This window comes from Camellia sinensis, chromosome 2, assembly GCF_055761805.1.
Source record: "Camellia sinensis isolate YWXY chromosome 2, ASM5576180v1, whole genome shotgun sequence".
NCBI classification, from domain to species: domain Eukaryota; kingdom Viridiplantae; phylum Streptophyta; class Magnoliopsida; order Ericales; family Theaceae; genus Camellia; species Camellia sinensis.
The window spans coordinates 48058689-48078411 of NC_138962.1; the positions used below are offsets into that span (position 1 = coordinate 48058689).

Here is a 19723-nt window from a genome sequence, read left to right on the forward strand (position 1 = left end):
CTTTGTTAAGTTCCCCTGGTTGTTTAAGTTCCTGTGTTCAAAAAAAAAAAAAAGAAAAAGAAAAAATGGGCTCAACTCATCCATCAAAGATTTAGTGGTGAAATCTCAAGAAGAAGCAAATTAGTTTGAGTAATGATATTCAAACATAATTTTTATACAGAATTTATATATAGAATGATGTGATTTCTGATGATCTCCTTTCATTTTAAAACAAAACACCTATAATTTTAAAAAATGTTACTGTCATATGATTTTGAATGAATTTTTTGTACAAAAATTATGTTTGTAAATAATTTTCTAATTACTTTTTTATGCCATGCCTTGGTATCCATGGTCTCTCTCACATATGTTTTTTTTCTATTGTTTTTTATTTTTTGTTTTAACTTGGTGGTGTAGTGGTGAGAACTTACAAATGAATTGGATATTGTAAAAATAAAATGTCGAAGTCACTTCAATTATGTGAAGCAAGTTTTTTTTTTTTTTTTTTTTGGTTACATCGGAAATAAAAACAAGGACTACGCCCGCTCTTAAGATAGTGTAGTGAAGCAAGTTCAGTTGCACTACGAGCATGTAATTATATGATTCTTATATATTGTGTGTGGGTGAAAATCTGACCACACTGCCCGTTTAGTGATCAGCTGGAGAGCACAAGCAGAATAGATGGCTTGAGTAACCTGAAACAGAAAGAAAAAGCTCCGGCGGTGGTTCTTCCACCCGGGGGCACTCCGACGATCAAGTCAGTATATCTCTCAAAGATAATCAAGTACTAAACTGAATACTCAAAGTATAAATTGCATACCTTAGACCCACGGGGGTGCCTCTCTTTTATAATATACTCAATCCAAGTCCCACTAGAAGTATGACTTCTATGAATTCCAATTTACTGTTTACTCTGGACTCTTCAAGAGATAAAGATAAACTCCCTAAGAGCTTTATCCTTATCTTGGTTAAGTCCCCTCTTTCCCTTAGGACTCTTGCCCTTTATCTCGGATTCCGATATCTTCGGAGATGACCTCGGCTTCTCCGTGATTACCTCGGCATAAACTACCAAGGCACGTGGCACCTCGGCTGACACGTCGGCGTCACCATGCCACGTGTTGGTATTCAGAAAATATATCCCCACAACTGCCCCCTAGGTTCTATTACCTCGGCATTCTGAGGTGATGGAACCTATTCCGAAATTTTGTCACTTCTTTTCTGAGTAATGGCTCAAAAACTATTTAGCCAAGATTATGTACTTTCAGCCGACGTGTTCTCTTCGGAGAACAAGGCTTCGGTCGTACTCTCCCATGCGTATGAGCTGTCATGCATATCTAACTGTTTCTTTTACGTGTTTCGCCTTTATTGGAGCGTGCCAGTGACGCGCCTGAAGCTGTCTGTTCATTTCGTCTGCGCCGCCTGACGCGTGCGTTACCCTAGGCGTAATGATTACCCTAATTTTGCCGCCGTTTCACATTTTTGACAAAACTTTTCTTTTGCCTCTATCTTTTCTTCACTTTTTCATTCTGTCTTCTTGCTCTTTCTCTCTCTGAAAGCTCATTCTTCTTCGAATCTGCCATCGCCTCAATCTCTCTTCTGGATTTGCTTTTAACCCCTCATTCTTGCAAAGCCTTCTTTGCTGTTGCAACCGGTTTTTGGGTTCGGCGAACATTGCCTCGGCTTCATTTGTCCTGGTAAGATCCTTTCCTTTAATTCTTCCATTCTTTTTATGTGCTTTTGTCTGTCTGTCGCCATTACTGATCTTGTTCGAGGTCTTGGTTTTATTTGTATCTTGAATTTGTGGCTACGCCTTGAACTTCTATGTTTTTTCATTATTCTCTTTGCCGCTGTTCTTGATTTGTTTCTGTATCTCTATTGTTTCTGAGAACTATACCTCTGTTCTTGAATCTGAAACTTCGTCTTTGTTTTGTTCCTTTTTTTTTTTTTTTTTTGTGTCTGTCCCAGATTTATGCCCTTGATTTTTATCTTCATACTTCATAGATTTGGGATTTGTCTGTAGAACCCTTAATTCTTAGGGAAACCTGAAAAACGCCCATCTTCTGAAACATATTCCTCTTAGTTTAAGCCGACATAATGGGTATGTGGAGGCATAGGGTAAATACCCCAACAAAACTTGAATACTTTAGGCAAGAATTCTCTATCCCAGCCGACGTTCATCTTAAGCTGGCTGGGGATAATGATACCATCATGCCCACAGACCACACAATGCCTTTTCCGATAGTTGCTTTTACCGAATGTGGACTTCGACTTCCACTCGATCCCCTCTTTCGTCAAGTTCTCCATTTCTATAAGCTGAACCCTATGCAACTTACTATCAATTCCTATAGGGTAATTAACGGTATTATTGTCTTAGCTAGGCAAGAAAACCTCAGAATCACCCTAGCCGACCTTCAATATTGTTATACCATGTGCCCTCTTGATCTGAAGGATAGGGGTTTTGTCTATTACCTTAAGCCGAGATCCACACAGTACAAAATTATAGCCGACCTCCCAGACTCCAACAAGGGGGCTGGAGATGATTTTCTCATTGCTTCTGGAAATTGGGAATTTGGCCCAGATGAAGATGTCCACCTCTACCCTCTTCCTCGAACAATCACAGAGGGCAAGAGTAAGAGCCCTGAGTCAACACTTAGTTGTTTTTATTTAAGGCTTTAATAATCTTTGTTTCTGACGTCTGTTTCTTTGCAGATCTTCATCAATCACCGAAAAATTTTCGTCAATCCTTCTTCCCAGGAACAGATCTGAAAACACTTCTTGGCCTTCCAATCCATAAACGAAAAGCCCCAGTATTACTAAACTTCATCCCTACATACAAATCCACCTTACCCGACGTCCCAAGAAAAAGGAAAAAGAGTCTTTCTCCACCCACAGCCACAACCTTAACTGCTTCTACATCCCGAACAGATCAAGAGTCCACATCTGACCCAGCCGATCTTCTATCAACTTCGGCCCCCTACTTAATACCAATTCCTGAACGTAAACGCCGACAAAAGCTTGTAAAGACTGCCGAAATGGTTCGTCCAAGGCCTGTCGTCCAAGACCTTCTTGCCGATCTCCCAACTGACGCCGAAGCCACACCAACGCAATCAATGCTCCCACCCAAACCAAAGAGGGTAAAAAAGGCTCAGCCTAAGGCCAAGGCTACAGATGCCGAGGCTGAGGATGCTCTGCCGATTTCGAAGCTAGCTGAAAGCAAAAAATCAGCCTCTACTTCAACCAAGAGGTCTGCTGAGGGCCAACCCTCAGGGTCTACACAAACAAAGAGGCCAAGGTCATCGTCTGCGACGACCTCGGCTTCGAAGAAACCCGACGTCCCCTGGGCCCCTGATTTATCCCTGGAGGATAGGCCCATTATGGCTAGTGAGAGTGCTGACGACATTAATGTTGCTGTCGCCCTTAGCACTGCTCTTCTTCTACCAAATGACTTGGAGCGAAATGGCAAGCTTAGTGAGTATGAGAATTACGCTCTTATGCTCCAACACTCCGCTCAAGTAAGTATTTCTGTTTGTACTTGTGATTTTTTCTTCCGTTCTATACTGAGAGTACTGTCTCACATTTCTGTTCTTTTTGCAGGCCATTCAGCATGCCCACTCATTTTCCATGCAATCCTTTGAAAATCATCAAAGGTTGGTTGATATGAAAAGGGAAGCATCTTCAATGAAGAGAGAGATACGGGCCCTTGAAGCAAAAATGAAAAAATTGGAGGATCAGGCCGAGGCTGCAACGAAGGTTCAAACTTTAGCGCTTGAGAAGGCCGAAGCTGCTGAGGCCGTTAGAAAGGTTGCTGAGGTCGAGAGGAGAGAGGCCGAGGTTCAGAAGGTCCAAGCGGAGAAAGAACTCCAGCAAGCTCTGGCCACTAAAGAGGCCGAAATCAAAGAGGCCGACGAAAAGGCCTATGCTCAAGGTATGGCCGACGTCGCAGAAGACTACAAGCTTCAAGTCAGGCAGGCATGCAACAGGGGATTTTCCCTTGGTTGGATGTCCTTGATAAAGAAGCTTGATCTTCCTGCTGACTCGCCATTGCGCCAGGCCGACGCTATTCCTTTACCATTTCCTCCACCTCCTCCTGAAGGTGGATCAGAGTCTGAGGCCGAGGCCGTGGATGAAGATGAAGAAAAAGATGATGGTGAGGCTTTGGTGAGAAAACCTAAGAATGCTGCCGAAGCCAAGTCCCCTCCTCCTGCTGAGCAGGTTATGGACTTAACTCAAGATGAGGGGGGTGATGATGCTGAGGAAGTGCCCAGGGAGTCTGTTCAAGGGTATCATCTGACCTCCTTCTGACTGAAAGAAGTCTTGACACAACATTGGCAGAGATAGATGCCGAAATACAAGTGGAGAAAGTGGCCGAGGAGATTCCTCCAGAGTTGTCCGAGATCCCAGTCCCTGCGGTGGCTAATGCTGAAGAATCTTGAAAAAATTGTCCTTTGTACTTTTTTACTTTCTGGATTAATAAAAAAAACTCTTTCTTTTGGCCGACGTGGTTTCTTCAATATGTAACTGCAACAGTTCTTCCTCTGGATGTTTCAATCTTGTGATATTCTGTTGACTGCATAGTCTTGTACTCAGAATATTTTTGCATATTTCCTCATGTTGCTTCCTTTGTGCAACCTCCTCGGGGTTTCATACCTCGGGTATAATCATAAAAGTATTTATTTCGGCAAGATACTGTCCTGCAATCTTTTCATAAATTTCAACAAGTTTTAAATGGTTATCTTAATCTTACCTACTTGTGAATTGCTACAAATTTTGACAAGTAATAAACAATATACTTAGCCTTTATTTTAACCTGTAACTTTCTGTATACCTCGGCGGGTGATCATATGTCGGCTTAACATAAACTTGTAAATTGCTACAAATTTCAACAAGTGTTAAGCATCTTCCCTAGGTTTTAAACAATCCACATATTGCTACGAGAACTTAAGCAATAACCTCGGCTTATCTTCCACTTTGTAAATTGCTACAAATTTCAACAAGTGAAGATAAGGAATCAGCTTAATTCCAACTTGTAAATTGCTACAAATTTCAACAAGTGAATTAAGGAATAACATCGGCTTAGCTTTGCCTGAGTTTGATATGTCTTCAAAAACATCCATGCATAACTTTATCAATCGAACATGTTGAAAAGGATTCTGAAAAGACTTTATTGATAATATCGGTCAAATAATGATGTTTATCTAATGATAGAAAAATTTCAAATTACAAGTATTCCAAGGTCTGGGCAATGCTTTGCCCTCATTGTCCTCAAGCCGATATGCTCCATTGCCTAGTACTGAAGTAACTCTGTAGGGTCCTTCCCAGTTTGGGCCAAGCTTGCCTTCCCTGGGATCCTTCTTGTTCCCGACGACTTTTCTTAGGACTAGGTCGCCAACTTGAAAATCTCTTGGATTAACCTTCTTGTTGTAAGCTCTGGCAAGCTGTTGTTGGTATACTGCGAGCTGAATTGCAGCTTTCTCTCTTCGTTCTTCCAACAAATCCAGGTCTCGGGCTAAGAGTATGTCATTGGTGCCATTCTCTACTCCCTGGGTTCTGATCCCTGGGATGCCGATCTCTAATGGGATGACTGCTTCTGTGCCATAGGCCATGGCAAAGGGGGATTCTCCTGTTGATCTTCTCGGCGTAGTCCGATATGCCCAAAGTACGTTGGGCAATTCGTCCACCCACTTTCCTTTTGCTGCCTGCAGCCTCTTCTTTATTCCATCCAGGATTACTTTGTTGGATGCTTCTGCTTGCCCATTGCTTTGAGGAAAACTTGGTGTTGAGAAATAATTCTTGATCTTGAATTTTGCGCAAAAGTTTTTGATGAGTTTGCTGTCGAACTGTGTCCCGTTGTCGGCAACAATTGCTCTTGGAATCCCAAATCTGGTGATTATGTTTCTCCAAATAAAATTCTTGACGTCCACATCTCGGATTTTGGCAAGAGGTTCTGCCTCTATCCATTTTGTAAAGTAGTCTGTTGCTACCAGCAAGTATTTTCTCTGCCCAGTTGCCTGGGGAAGTTGTCCAACCAGATCCATGCCCCATTGGGCAAACGGCCAAGGGCTGGATACTGGGTTTAGGTCGGCAGCTGGCTGATGTATCAAAGGTGCAAACTTTTGACATTGTTCACACTTCTTTACATAAGCTTCGGCATCCTTTTGCATGTAGGGCCACCAATACTCCTGGGTAATGGCCCTGTGGGCTAACGATCTGCCCCCTGCATGGCTTCCACAAATTCCTTCATGAATCTCGTAAAGGAAATCTTCAACCTGCAAAGGATGTACGCACCTTAAAAGTGGTCCAGTGAAGGACCTCCTGTAGAGATGGCCTTCCGCTGTTAGACTGAATCTGGCCGATTTCAGCCTAATTTTATGTGCTTCTTTATGGTCTTCTGGCAGCTTCCCCTCTTTTAGGAATGCGATGATTGCATCCATCCAGCTTGGTCCAAAGCCCACGCACATTGCTTCTTGTTCGGTGCTTTGTTTATCTATGCTCGGGGCCGACATGTAGTCGATCATGATTGTCCTTGTTTTTCCAGTTTGAATTGAGCTAGCCAAGTTGGCTAACGCGTCGGCGTGAGTGTTGTCATCTCGGCTTACTTGGAGTAATCTGCAGTTTTGGAATAGGGCTGCTAGTCGGATGACTTCCTTTGCATATGCCGACATTCTTTCGTCTCTGGCTGCAAATTCTCCTATTGACTGGTTAACAATCAATTGTGAATCACAAAATACAATTACCTCGTCTGCCTCTGCTGCTGCTGCTAGCTTTAGCCCTGCGATTAAGGCTTCATATTCTGCTTCATTATTGGAGGCTTTGAACCCCAGATGGATGGACTGTTCTACAATTTCTCCATCTGGAGATATCAGCAGTACCCCTGCTCCTGCTCCCTGGCGGTTTGAACTTCCATCGACGAATAGTCTGAATGAATCGCCGATGTAGATGCTGCACGGTTTGAGTTTTTCTTTCTCTTGCTTTTTTGTCTTTGAGTGGGATTCTTTTTCCTTGTCGGGCCGATGCTCATCTTGGCTCGACGGAGCCCGAGGTGTGATGGCTTCCGGTGTGAGTTCTGCGACGAAGTCGGCCAAAACTTGGCCCTTTATTGCTGTTCTTGGCCTAAATTCTAGGTCAAACTGGCCTAGTATTACTGCCCATTTTGCTATCCTTCCTGTTAAGTCTCCTTGATGTAATAAGGACTTCAGTGGGTGCTCTGTTAGGACCACAATCTTGTGTGCCTGAAAGTAATGGCTCAATTTCTTTGAGGCCATTACCAAGGCTAGCATTAATTTTTCCAGTGGTAGGTACCTTGTTTCTGCGTTAGCCAGAGTCTTGCTTACATAATAGACAGCCTTCTGCTCCCCTTTTTCCTCTCGGATTAGCACTGCACTGACTGCGTGTTCAGAGACTGCTAAGTACAAAAACAATTCCTCCCCTGGGATTGGGTTAGAAAGGACCGGGGTTGTGGTTAAGTACTTTTTTAGGTCGGCTAAGGCAGCTTCACATTCTTCCGTCCATAGGAAGTCTGTGGCTTTTTTTACCAGGTTAAAGAAGGGTCTGCACTTGTCTGAGCTTCTGCTGATGAATCGATTTAGGGCTGCGGCCCTTCCAGTGAGTACTTGAACTTGCTTTGCCGATGTTGGACTCTGTAGCTCCAGGATGGCCTTGATTTGGTCTGGGCTGGCTTCAATGCCCTTTCTTGTTACCAGATATCCTAGAAATTTACCTGACCCAACTCCGAAGGCACACTTTGAGGCGTTGAGTCGGAGCCGATATCTTTTGAGTATGTCAAAGACCTCTTTTAGGTCGGCAAGATGACCTTCTGATTTCTTGGTCTTGACGACCATGTCATCGATGTAAACTTCTACCGTTTTGCCAATTAGATGTTTAAACATCTTTGTGACTAACCTCTGATAGGTTGCTCCTGCGTTTTTTAGCCCAAAAGGCATTACCCTGTAACAGTACAGGCCTTTCGGGGTGATGAACGCGGTCTTCTCTTCATCTGGTGGGTACATAGCAATCTGGTGGTACCCTCTATATGCATCTAAAAAACTCATCCTTTCATGTCCCGAAGTGGTGTCGACTAGTTGGTCGATTTTGGGCAGAGGAAAGCTGTCTTTGGGGCAAGCTTTGTTGAGGCTGGTAAAGTCTACACAAACCCTCCACTTGCTATTCTTCTTTTTTACTACTACTGTGTTGGACAGCCATGTTGGGTACTGAACTTCTCGGATGGCCCTGGCTTTCAGGAGTCTGTCTACCTCTTCCTCTACTGCTTCGACGTGTATTAACGTCGGCCTTCTGGCTCGTTGAATCACTGGCTTTGCCGATCTGTCGACATTCAGTCTGTGGCAGGTGACCTCGGGGTCAATGCCAGGCATTTCATAAGGTGTCCAGGCGAACGCCTCTATGTTTGCCCTTAAAAAATCTTCCAGTTCCTTTTCTTCTTCTCTAGCTAAGCCTGAGCCGAGAAGAAAGAATCGTTCTTCGTCGCCTTCCTGGACGAGGATTTTCTTTAGCGCCTCTTCGCTTTTCTCGGCTGGTTCTTTCCCGACATCTTCTAGGACTTCCATGTCCTCATCTTCAACTTCTGCTTTCTTTGGCTCCCGTATACTACAGGTGGATTTTATTGCTGCCATGGAGCAAGTTTTGGTTTGTAGTTGATCCCCTCTCACTTCTTCAATCCCATGCTCTGTTGGGAACCGGAGTAGTTGATGCAACGTTGAGGGAACTGCCCCCATTGCATGCAACCACGGTCTTCCCAGGATGATGTTGTATGGTGAGGGTGTGTCAATTACCAGGAATTCCGTCCTGATCTTCTTAGTGCCGGCTTGTACTTCTAAGCTTGTTGCACCCAGTGGCCATGTTGGTGTTCCATTAAAGCCGACCATCGGGCCGCTTGATTGTTCTAGGTCATCTGGGTGAAGGCCTAGCTCTTTGTAACATCTGACATACATGATGTCACAGGAGCTGCCTTGATCTATTAGGATGCGTTTTACTTGGCACTCCCCAACCTGGAGGGATACTACCAAGGCATCATTATGCGGATGTTGGACCAGTTCTAGGTCGGCTTCAGTAAAGGCTATTATTGGCCCTTGGCACTCTTCTGGCCGATGTCTCTTTTCCCCGACTTGGTAGATATGCTGTAAATGTCTTACCCTCTGGGTTTCTCCTCTGACTTCGTTTTCGTTGACCCTTGAGTGGATCACATTAACCACCCTTGGTTCTCCTGCTTATGGTAGCTGTGCTGGGGGAGGGGGTGCTGCTGGCGCTTGAGGCAACCTTGCCTGCTCTTCCCTTGTTCTGGCCTCATCGACCAGGTCCCTCAGAAGGCCTTGTCTTACCAGATCCTCCAAGTGTGCTTTTAAGGCTCTGCAACCTTGAGTTGGATGCCCTTCTTCATTGTGGTAGGCACAACGTCTACCAACGTTCCTTCCCATGAATTCCCCCGGTGCTCTTGCCGGGGCCCTGAAATAAGGTTGATTTCGAATCCGATCTAAGATTTTATGGATTGGGATCCGGAATACCGTGGTTACCGCCTGTTTATTTCTTAATTCTATTTCTTGTTTGGTTGGCCCATTGTTGACTCGGCCTCGCTTCGGCGAGCCGTTCCCTTTTTCTTGTTTCACCTCTTTGTTTCCCGATGTATCTTCTTCGGCCCTGGCGTATTTCTCAATTCTTGCCATGAGTTCTTCCATGCTTTTTGGCAATGTTTTTGCCAAAGACTTCCGTAGTGGGCAGTCATCTTTCAGGCCGTTCTTGAAAGACACGACTGCTACTTCCTGGTTGCATTCAGGTATTCGGTTGAACACCTCGTAATACCTCTTCGCATAGGCCCTGAGGCCTTCTTCCTTGGTGATTCGTAGAGCCATCAAAGCATCAACCCTCAGGGGTTGCAGCTTGTTGGTCACGAATCTGGCCACAAACATCTCGGCCAAGCCTTCCCATGTCTTTATGCTTCCTTTTGGTAACTTGTGGAACCAATCAGATGTAATTTCCCCAAAGGATGAGGGGAATACTTTGCAGAGCAACGGCTCGTTTCCGCTATATAACGCCATTGAATTTAGGTACAGCCCAACATGAAAGTTTGGATCTGACTTACCGTCATAGATTTGAAACCTCGGCATACTGAATCTTTTGGGCGGTTCAAATTTGTCCAGTTCCACCGAGAAGGCTGTCTTCGGTTTCACTGGGGAGTTTACCTCGGCTTCTGCATTCTGCTGCCTCCTCTTGAGGTAGTCCCTTAAGTCTTCTTTGCTCCTCCCTGGAGCTCGGCTGTCTTTGGATTTTAGTCTTTTTGGTACACTGCTTTCGGCCTCGTGGTGGGGTCGTTTGGATCTTTCTTCTTGGGATGTGTCAAAATGGAGTACTTGCCCCTGAACATGTCGATGTTCTTTAGGGTCTGGATTCTTCATGTGATGTGTCCTTCGGGACTCTTCTTGCCTCGGCTTTTCCCGTCCAACTTCCCTGGAAGGCCGGTGAGAATGCCTTCCGTTTCTGGTATGCTGAGGGACCTCGGGGATTGTTTTTCTTACCTCTTTCTGAGTGTTGTTCGCCGGCATCGGCGTATCTTGCAGCGGGTATGGTGGCTGCATAACATTATTCTGCATCATGAAGTTGACGACTGACTGGAGGTCCGCCAACTTGTTTGCTAGTTCTTTTACTTCCTCATCCCTCCGTAGGCACCTGTCCCTCCATACCTGGAGGTTATCTTCATTGTAGTATTTTCCTTGGTTTGCTCTTTTTGACGTGTCGCCTTCTGGGATAACGTCGTTCTCTCTGTGACCCTGGTCACGGGCTTCTGCACTGTGGTTATCTCCTTCGACGTTAAGGTCAATTGGTCTGCCACTCCCATTGGGAGCGTTATCCCCAATATTTTCCTGCTGTCCGTTACTGGCCATCTATTCTTCCTTCGTTCCCACAGACGGCGCCAAATTGTGTGGGTGAAAATCTGACCACACTGCCCGTTTAGTGATCAGCTGGAGAGCACAAGCAGAATAGATGGCTTGAGTAACCTGAAACAGAAAGAAAAAGCTCCGGCGGTGGTTCTTCCACCCTGGGGCACTCCGACGATCAAGTCAGTATATCTCTCAAAGATAATCAAGTACTAAACTGAATACTCAAAGTATAAATTGCATACCTTAGACCCACGGGGGTGCCTCTCTTTTATAATATACTCAATCCAAGTCCCACTAGAAGTATGACTTCTATGAATTCCAATTTACTGTTTACTCTGGACTCTTCAAGAGATAAAGATAAACTCCCTAAGAGCTTTATCCTTATCTTGGTTAAGTCCCCTCTTTCCCTTAGGACTCTTGCCCTTTATCTCGGATTCCGATATCTTCGGAGATGACCTCGGCTTCTCCGTGATTACCTCGGCATAAACTACCAAAGCACGTGGCACCTCGGCTGACACGTCGGCGTCACCATGCCACGTGTTGGCACTACAAGAAATATAGAATTTAACGGCGTTTATTTAGCGACGTTTTTATAAACACCACTATTTCTAACCTTTAACGACGTTTTATAAACGTCACCTTTTGTTTTAATTAAAACGGTACCGTTTAAGGAATAGAAGTCATTTTTTAACGCCTTCACATGTGTTACAATGTTATTCCTCCCTCTCTTTTAGCTCTGCTATCAGAACCGTTCTCACTGTCTCTCTCTTCAGGCCCTCATTTTGAATCTGGAAACCTTCAGTTCGGTTTCATCTCAGATCTCTCACTCACTCACTCGATCCCTCAAATCTCTCACTCACTCGATCGCTCTCTCTCTCTCTCTCTAAACCCTTCAGTCTCAGAGATTAAGATTCAACCTTTTTCAGCTCGGTTTCATCTCAGATCCAATCTCAAAGTGATTTCGATTTCGAAGCTCTCTCTATCTCGATTTTGAAGCTCCACCGCCACCACCATCACCACCGTTGACTAAGGTGAGCACCATCGTCTACAATCTCAATTTCGTATTCTTCTCTCTCTCTCTCTCTCTCTCTCTCTCTCTCTCTCAAGCTTTTCCTTCCGGCGATTCTTCTCCTAGGGTTTACATAAGTTTAAGATTTCAGATCTGAGATTTCTCATTCAAAACTTAAGTTTCAGATCTGAGATTTCTCATTCAAAAATATGTTTGGGATTTGAGATTTCTTATTCAAAAACATATGTTTCGGATCTGAGATTTCTCATTCAAAAATATGTTTGAGATCTGGAATTTCTTATTCAAAAACACATGTTTCAGATCTGAGATTTCTCATTCGAAAATATATGTTTATGATTTGAAATTTCTCATTAAAAATTTTCATTCGAAACAATAATTTCTTAATCTAAAATTTTATGCTGGGTTCGGCATTAATTAATGCAAAAATAATTTCATACCAATTATTTGTCCTCTGTTTATTAATTTCATACCAATTATGAATGTATCTATTCCCCTCTCTCTAATACTTGCTGTCGAATTGCTAGACTGGGATTTCTTAATCTAGCCTTGTGATAGAAAGGGAAGGGAAGGTTTCCTCCATATGATAGAAAAGATTAAGGAGGAGAGTAGGGAAAGGAAAGGAGAAAGCTCTTTCCTCCACCCAAAAAAATCAATCTGCTGAAATGTGGTCCGTAAGGAAAGAGACAGAAGATGTTTGAAATTTTGGGCTAGTTCTGTATTACTGTTGGAAAATTTTGTATTGTGACTGAATTTTTTCTTACAATAAACCTTGTTAAGCTTTTCATTTCTGCTCTCTCATGGTGGCTTTCTTCATTAATTATACTTAACATAAGACTCTTCTAGACTCAGACCTTGAAATATTCTTCATGCATCATAACATATCTTTCACATAATTCTAGAGTCCTTAGATATTTAGTAAATTTCAATTTACTTTTTTTCTATAGAAGAAGCTGACTTGGGTATTAAAATACATGAAACTAGCTTGCATTCATTAACAAGTTGTTTGGAATGGTGGAATTGGTATTTGAAAATGGGATTTTTTTATGTTCATTTTGTTTGTTTTTTCTTTAAACAGGGCAATTGCCGAATATTTGTCACATGATCTCCCTTACAAGTTATCACCCGACGATGCTTTTGTCACATCTGGTTGCACTCAAGCTATTGATGTGGCATTGTCAATGTTAGCTCGCCCGGGAGTGAATATTTTGCTTCCAAGGCTAGGGTTCCCAATCTACGAACTTTGTGCTGCTTTTAGACATCTTGAAGTTCGGCATTTTGATCTTCTTCCCAAAAAGGGTTGGGAAGTTGATCTTGATGCTGTCGAAGCTCTTGCAGACCATAACACTGTTGCAATGGTAATCATAAATCCTGGGAATCCATGTGGCAATGTCTATACTTATCCACATTTGAAGAAGGTATTCTTCACTTCATAATTGGTTTTATGGTTACAATAAGCATTGGGTTTTCTATTAACTGATTTATTGCAATTAGATTGCTGAAACTGCAAAAAGGCTAAAATTTTTTGTAATTGCTGATGAAGTTTATGGCCTCCTTGCTTTTGGGGCTAATCCTTTTGTGCCGATGGGAGTTTTTGGTTCAGTTGTTCCAGTTCCCACGCTTGGCTCTTTATCAAAGCGATGGATAGTCCCTGGTTGGCGACTTGGTTGGTTTGTGATAAATGATCCAAATGACATCTTCAGAAACCCCAAGGTTTGCTCTGTGTACTTTCTCTTCTGATAATGTTGGTTACCATTCTCGGTATTGAATTATGTTGTCGATCAATGTCTTGAAAGTAAATGCAAGATGATTTGTTTTAATAATTATCATTCAGACATGGATTTGTTTTCATTGTATTTGGTTTTTTATGGTGTACTCACTTTAAACATTTTTATTTCATGCGGGCACAAATTTATTTTTTTATTAACCAAACATTAAAGTTCTTGTGGATGATGTCATGGCTAAAAAAAAGTTGATTTTTGTCACTAAATTTACTTGCACCAGTGCTAATGGTTTATTTTTCCTTTAAACAGATTGTTGAGACCAAGAGAAATCTATTAATTTCTCTCCAAATCATTCAATCTAAACGTGTTGTTCTTTTTTATTTTTCCCAATTTAGAGCAATTCCCGTGTATTGGTTTTGGAAGTTGTGTCTCTTTCCATTTCATTTGAGGTGATTTGAGTCTCCATTTTGCCGCAGCGTGGAGTACTAATTATTGGATTGGATGTTGTAGGTTTTCAGATCTCAGGATTACAGTGCTGTCCTCTACTGCCTTAGACAGGTGATGATTTTTTTTCCCCATTAAAATGTCCTGGGGAGACCTTGTAGATGGACGAGACACTGATGTTGGAATTTTCTTGGCAGCTTTTTGAAAAGGTTGAAGTGGATAAACCAGCGGCCAGTCGTTCAACATCTGCTGAGATTTATATTCTAGGTTTCAAGTATAAGGCCCCTTCAAAGATTGACCCCCATCTTCTTGATGTGAAGCATCTCTTCGAGGGAGGCAAAGAACCCCCAAAGGTAATTTGATATAAATTATTCAGAAAAAAATTCGCCTGCCTTGTATGCTTTCCTTTGTGTACTGTTGTTTCATGAATCATGATATTAAACTTCAGATTTTCCCTGACACAGGTGGTGGATGTACTTAGAGGAACAAAGCAAAAGAGACACCGTGATGGGTAATTCCTTGAACCGTGACATTTCTATATGTGCCATTAAATCTGTCAGTTTCCTCATATATCCATGAGAATCACGAGCTTTACTTCTTCACTGTATAGAAAGATAAGGTCACTGCCTTTGCGGGTTGTGGCACGATTTTATGCTGTCAGAATTGATGTGCTTATGAGACATACATGTTGTGGTTGTTGACAATGATATAACAAAGGCTTAGGCCATTGTTTTATTTATTGTTAAATGCCTGTGTGCATCTTAATGTGAATTTCTGTCAATGTGCGTCAATAGAAGGGCTTTTGCTTACTACTTGCTCATTTTAGGTATGAAGATGGGCAGTCAATTTTGAGGAAGGTTTGTTCTGCCGCAGATTTTATTTGGTCTGACAGTCCTCTTGAGATTCTTGGTTCAGTTACATCTATCGATTTCAAGGATCCTGCTTGTTTGCCTATAAAGGATCATACTTTGACAACAGAGGAGGTATACTCAGTGTGCATGTGTGTGTCTGGGTTTCAGTTCCTGATTAGCTATCCTGCACAGTTGTTTAACTATTTGGCCCATTGTTTTCTTTCCAGGTTGAAACTCTGTGTGATGATCTGCGTGTCTTGGGAAAGCAAGACTTCAAGCATCTTTTGAAGTAAGGAACACTTTCCCTTCTTCATACTAGTAGTGAGTGATTAACATCTGCATGTGGGCATTCTTTTACCCTCTTTGTGTGATATACTTGGTATTATCTGTTTACATGATCTGAAGGTTGACACTATGATTTGTTTTATTGTAGTGCTTGTTGTGCACCTAAAGTACCTGTGATCCTCTATTGTAATATTTTTTTTTTCTCACAGAAGTTCCATTAAACAATGAATTTGGTCTGAAACTACACATTTATTTTATTTCTTCTTATTTTTTTGGATTATCAAACACATTTGGAAGCAATAAGACTTGTTGTAGGACTGTTTTTGGAATAAAAGAGAGTTTCTACCAAGTAATTCAGATTTTGTGCTTGAAGCACCTAAAATGAAGGTAAGGTGGCAAAGCTTGAAAGAAACATATGGTAAAAAATATCTCCACTTAGATTCATTGAGGTTGTCCTTCAACTATCAGAATTCTAGGAGCAATGGACAGAATTTAGGAACAAGAAAACAGTAATGAGCGAAACAAAAAAACAGGATATGGAGTTAAATTACTCTGACTACCCAATCAATCAATTGGGACCAATTTGACAAGCTTGAATGCCATTTATTTACAATTCCTCTGCTAAGTAAGTCTTTGGGAATTTTTGCCTAATCACAGGGTGTACTCAATTTGCTTAGATGACTGTATCATCAAAATGCTGAATCAGCATGTATGGCTGTGAATATTGAAAGAATCATCTTATTTGCAGTTTTTTAAGCATTTTAGGCACATGTCATTATCCATAAATTATTGTTGGTGATGACATGCAATTGATGGTGCATCTAGCTACGTGCACATGGAACACATGATAGATTCCATTAGTAGATCCTTGTTTTGATCTACAGAGTGGGGCTTTAGTTTCCTTGTTCTCATATTCTACTTGTAATGAAGATACTATATGGATGTTTTTATCTTTGTTTTTGCTTTTGTAGGTGGCGTATCAGTATAAGAAAAGCACTGTCCCCATCAAATAAGGCTACTTCTACAACCACAGACGTCGAGCATGAGAATAAGGATGATGATAATAAGGATAATGAAGATGAGAGAATACTTAATGAAATGGAGGAGTTGACCAATGCTATGGATCATAAAAAGAAACGAGCAAAGAAACTTCTCGCAAAAAGACTAGCTAAGGTTCAAGGCCTATGTTTGGGATTCCATTGCATCTGCATGTGCAAGCAAATGACTTAACCTATTTTTTCTTTTTATTTTTTGATTGTGTTTGTTGTTTGATTTTGGTTCAGACACAATCATGTAATGTTTATTTAGTCAATATATTGAAGTAGCTGTAAAATTTTATTCATATTATTGTTATTTTTCAGCTTTATTAAAGGTATGTTTTTTAGTTAAATATAACAGATTCAGAACAATTTTTTTTTTAAAAAAAGAGCTATAACGGCGTTTTTTTAAAACGCCACTACAGTGCCAACGGACATTTTTTTAAAATAAAAAAATCTATCACGGCGTTTTAAAAACGTCGCTAAATATTGGATGACGTCATTTTATCATTATTTATCGCATTTAGCGGCGTTTTTAAAAACGCCGCCTATACTAATTTTACGACGTTTTTAAAGCGTCATAAACTTATAGCGACGGCCGCGTCCTCGACGTTTGGTGATAAGCGTCACTAAATGAATTAGCGGCGTTTTTCATACATATAGCGGCGTTTTTAAAACGCCGCTAAAAGTCATTTTTCCAGCAGTGTGGTATTCAGAAAATATATCCCCACATATTGTGTAGTAATTAAATGTATGGGAATTTGTGTAAAAATGTTTGATACAAATTTTATTTATCATTTATGTGGTAAAAATAATTTAAATAGTTTTTTCAAAAATTAATTGTTAAAAACCTTTGAAAATAATACTAGGTGCTTGTTGGTTTGAAAAGCGGTCGACCTCATCGTGTTCTTTATTAAGACCTCTATATTTAATAAAACCTTTGTTTAATTTAATTAATGTGTTTCCGAATTTTCGGTTTGATTTTCAAATTAATTTAATATCGTTTCTTTTGATCCTCAAGACGTGTTTAGTACAAGAACCATCATTAGTTCATGGATTTGATCTTAATTAGTTGCGTTATTGGATTTTTTTGACACAATAGTCACTTTTCATCACTTTTTTATTTTATTTATGTACACATGTTACAATCCTAATTGATTGGGTTTAGAACTAGGGAAAGATTATGGTACACAACCCTCAAAGAATGTGTACTATATGCAATTTATAATTAAAAAAATAAGTATAATTTTATATTTTTTGAGTCATAACTAAAAAAAAAAGAAAAAGGTTGAGACTCCTTTTTTCTTGACCCCGACTACCTCTAATGTATTGGGATTGGCCAACTTTTTATTTTTTGTTTTTTTTCCTTTCTATCACTCACTCACTGACATGTGTCTATGATGTTTTGTCTTATTAGGCTAAAAAACCTATTGAAAATGATAAAAATGTTTAAAAAAATTAAATAAGTGAAAAATACTATAAAAAAAAGGGAGCATTTATACATAGATTCTAATTTATGAACTTGTACTCTATTAAGTCCTAACTAAGATTTTTTAAACCTTCAAGTGCCATTAAATTTTTTGAATAAATTACAAACACTCCCCCTGAGATTTATTTAAATTACAAATTACCTCCTATGATTCTAAAAATTACATTATGCCCCCTAAGATTTCTAACTTCATAACAAATAGGTCCTTTTATTAATAAATCATCAAGTTAATTAATAATTTTTAGTAATATAGCGATTCCGGTTTTCCTCCATTGTGTATTGTGTTTCGGACTTAGGTTCCGTAGTTGTTGGTTGTTGTCTGTATCTTGTTTCCATCCTTTAATTCCTTATAATTGAGTTTTGGGATGTGTTGGGCAGATTTATAACAGGTTGGTTGAGTGTTGGAAAAAATGGGTGCTGTCCAGGTTTTTGTTCCTTCGCTCAAGCGAGGCTTTTGTCGTTCGAGCGAGGTTTGGGTTTTAGTTCTTTCACTCGAGTGAGCTTTGAGTGGTGTGTCTCTTCGCTCGAGCGAGCACTCTTGTGCTCGAGCGTGCGTCTGCGTCTCTTTTGACTTAAAGGTTGTATTTCTTCACTCGAGCGAACTTTCCTTCGCTTGAGTGAGCGAGCTCTATGTTTTGTGTTTCTTCGCTCGAGCGAGGAGTCTTGCGCTCGAGCGTGCTTCTGGGTTGCAGACCTGAAGCTTCGCATTGTTCGCTCGAGCGACGCTTTCGGCGCTCAAGTGAGATTCTTTTGTGTCTGGTCGCTCGAGCGACCACTTCTTTGCTCAAGCGAGCCTTGTATATATCAGTTCGCAGCAGCGGTCTTCCCTTTCACTTTTTGATCTTCTTTTCATCTCAAACCCTAGATCTGTCACTCTTTCTCTCTACACACTTCTTCTCTCTACCAATACACTTGATCTAGAGAGTTTCTACCCTACTTCCTTTGTAAAAAGGGTAGAGCTTTGCTTGGGCTACACTTTGATCCGAAAAAGTTGAACTTTGGAGCATCTTGAGTTTTCTTCATCATTTCCTTTGAGTCTCTTCATTTGAGGTAGGGATAAACTACTCGTCTTTATAAGTTTTAACCTAAATTTTAGTCATTTTGTATAAATGGTGAAATATGGAAATTTTGAAAAGTTAAAGTTTGAATTTGAAATTATAAAAAGGGGGGTTTTCAATTGTTGAGCTCCATGTATATGTGAGACCTTGGAAAGATGGGATTATTGGTGTAAAATTGAGGAAATTGAGCCTTAAGGCTAAAGTTGAGAAAAATGAGAAAATGCCATAATTTAGTGTGATTGATTAATTTGTATAATTAATTTGGGGGAATATGGAAATAAGAAAATGAGTTGAAAATTATGAAATTGGAAAATTATGAGATTGAATGGTGTAGCTAGATTGATTAATCACTCACTTGTGAAAATGTTGATAATTTATCTGTTTGATAAATGTATTATCTGTTTAGAAATATTTGTTTTGGGCTATCGGTGGAGGATAGTCTTGATTGTTGTAGACACTGTATGATGACTAGGCAAACTGAAATTAATCACCTAGAATATGCCATTAAATATGACGGTTGGAATAACACATTAAATATGTGCATTAAATGATCATTGTACATGATAAAGTGTTTAAATACATCGCATATGTATCTTTGTTTGAGAGGAGATGAGGGATGTACTCCATAGTTTGGGAGGAGATAGGGGATGGACTCCATCAATAATTAAGTTGGCCGAAGTGTCCAGGGTGAAAGTCCCGAAACCTTATATACATCTGAATGATGTTGATGAATTGAAGCATGGTCTCTATGAGTTGTAGTCTCATTTGAAATTGTTGATGATAGAAGTGTTGATAATATGAATTGTAGTCTCATTTTGAATTGTTTGGATAAATAACATACGATATTGTTGATTTGATTGAGATAAAGAAATGGGAATGAACTGAAAACAATGTTGTAAATGTAAGTGGATGTAAGGAAATCTATGTTGATTGATTACGGAAA

At 40.6% G+C, this 19723-nt stretch overlaps 1 protein-coding gene across 1 annotated transcript; it reads left to right on the top strand.

The window, feature by feature from the left end:
- Window positions 1–4194: 4194 nt before the first annotated feature.
- LOC145813553 (uncharacterized) lies at window positions 4195–16426 on the top strand. Its single transcript, XM_082909100.1, has 9 exons — window positions 4195–4259; window positions 12971–13310; window positions 13387–13605; window positions 14127–14174; window positions 14258–14413; window positions 14525–14571; window positions 14887–15043; window positions 15139–15200; window positions 16168–16426. The coding sequence occupies exons 1-9, from the start codon at window positions 4195–4197 to the stop codon at window positions 16424–16426; spliced, it is 1353 nt and encodes a 450-aa protein (XP_082765226.1).
- The last annotated feature ends 3297 nt before the right edge of the window (window positions 16427–19723 follow it).

Excerpts from the sequence above, each read along its gene's own strand:
- LOC145813553 (XM_082909100.1), top strand. The coding sequence starts at position 4,195 with ATGGACTTAACTCAAGATGAGGGGGGTGATGATGCTGAGGAAGTGCCC. Across the intron at positions 15,044-15,138 it reads ATACTTTGACAACAGAGGAG|GTTGAAACTCTGTGTGATGA; the intron begins GTATACTCAGTG and ends TTTTCTTTCCAG. Across the intron at positions 15,201-16,167 it reads GACTTCAAGCATCTTTTGAA|GTGGCGTATCAGTATAAGAA; the intron begins GTAAGGAACACT and ends TTGCTTTTGTAG.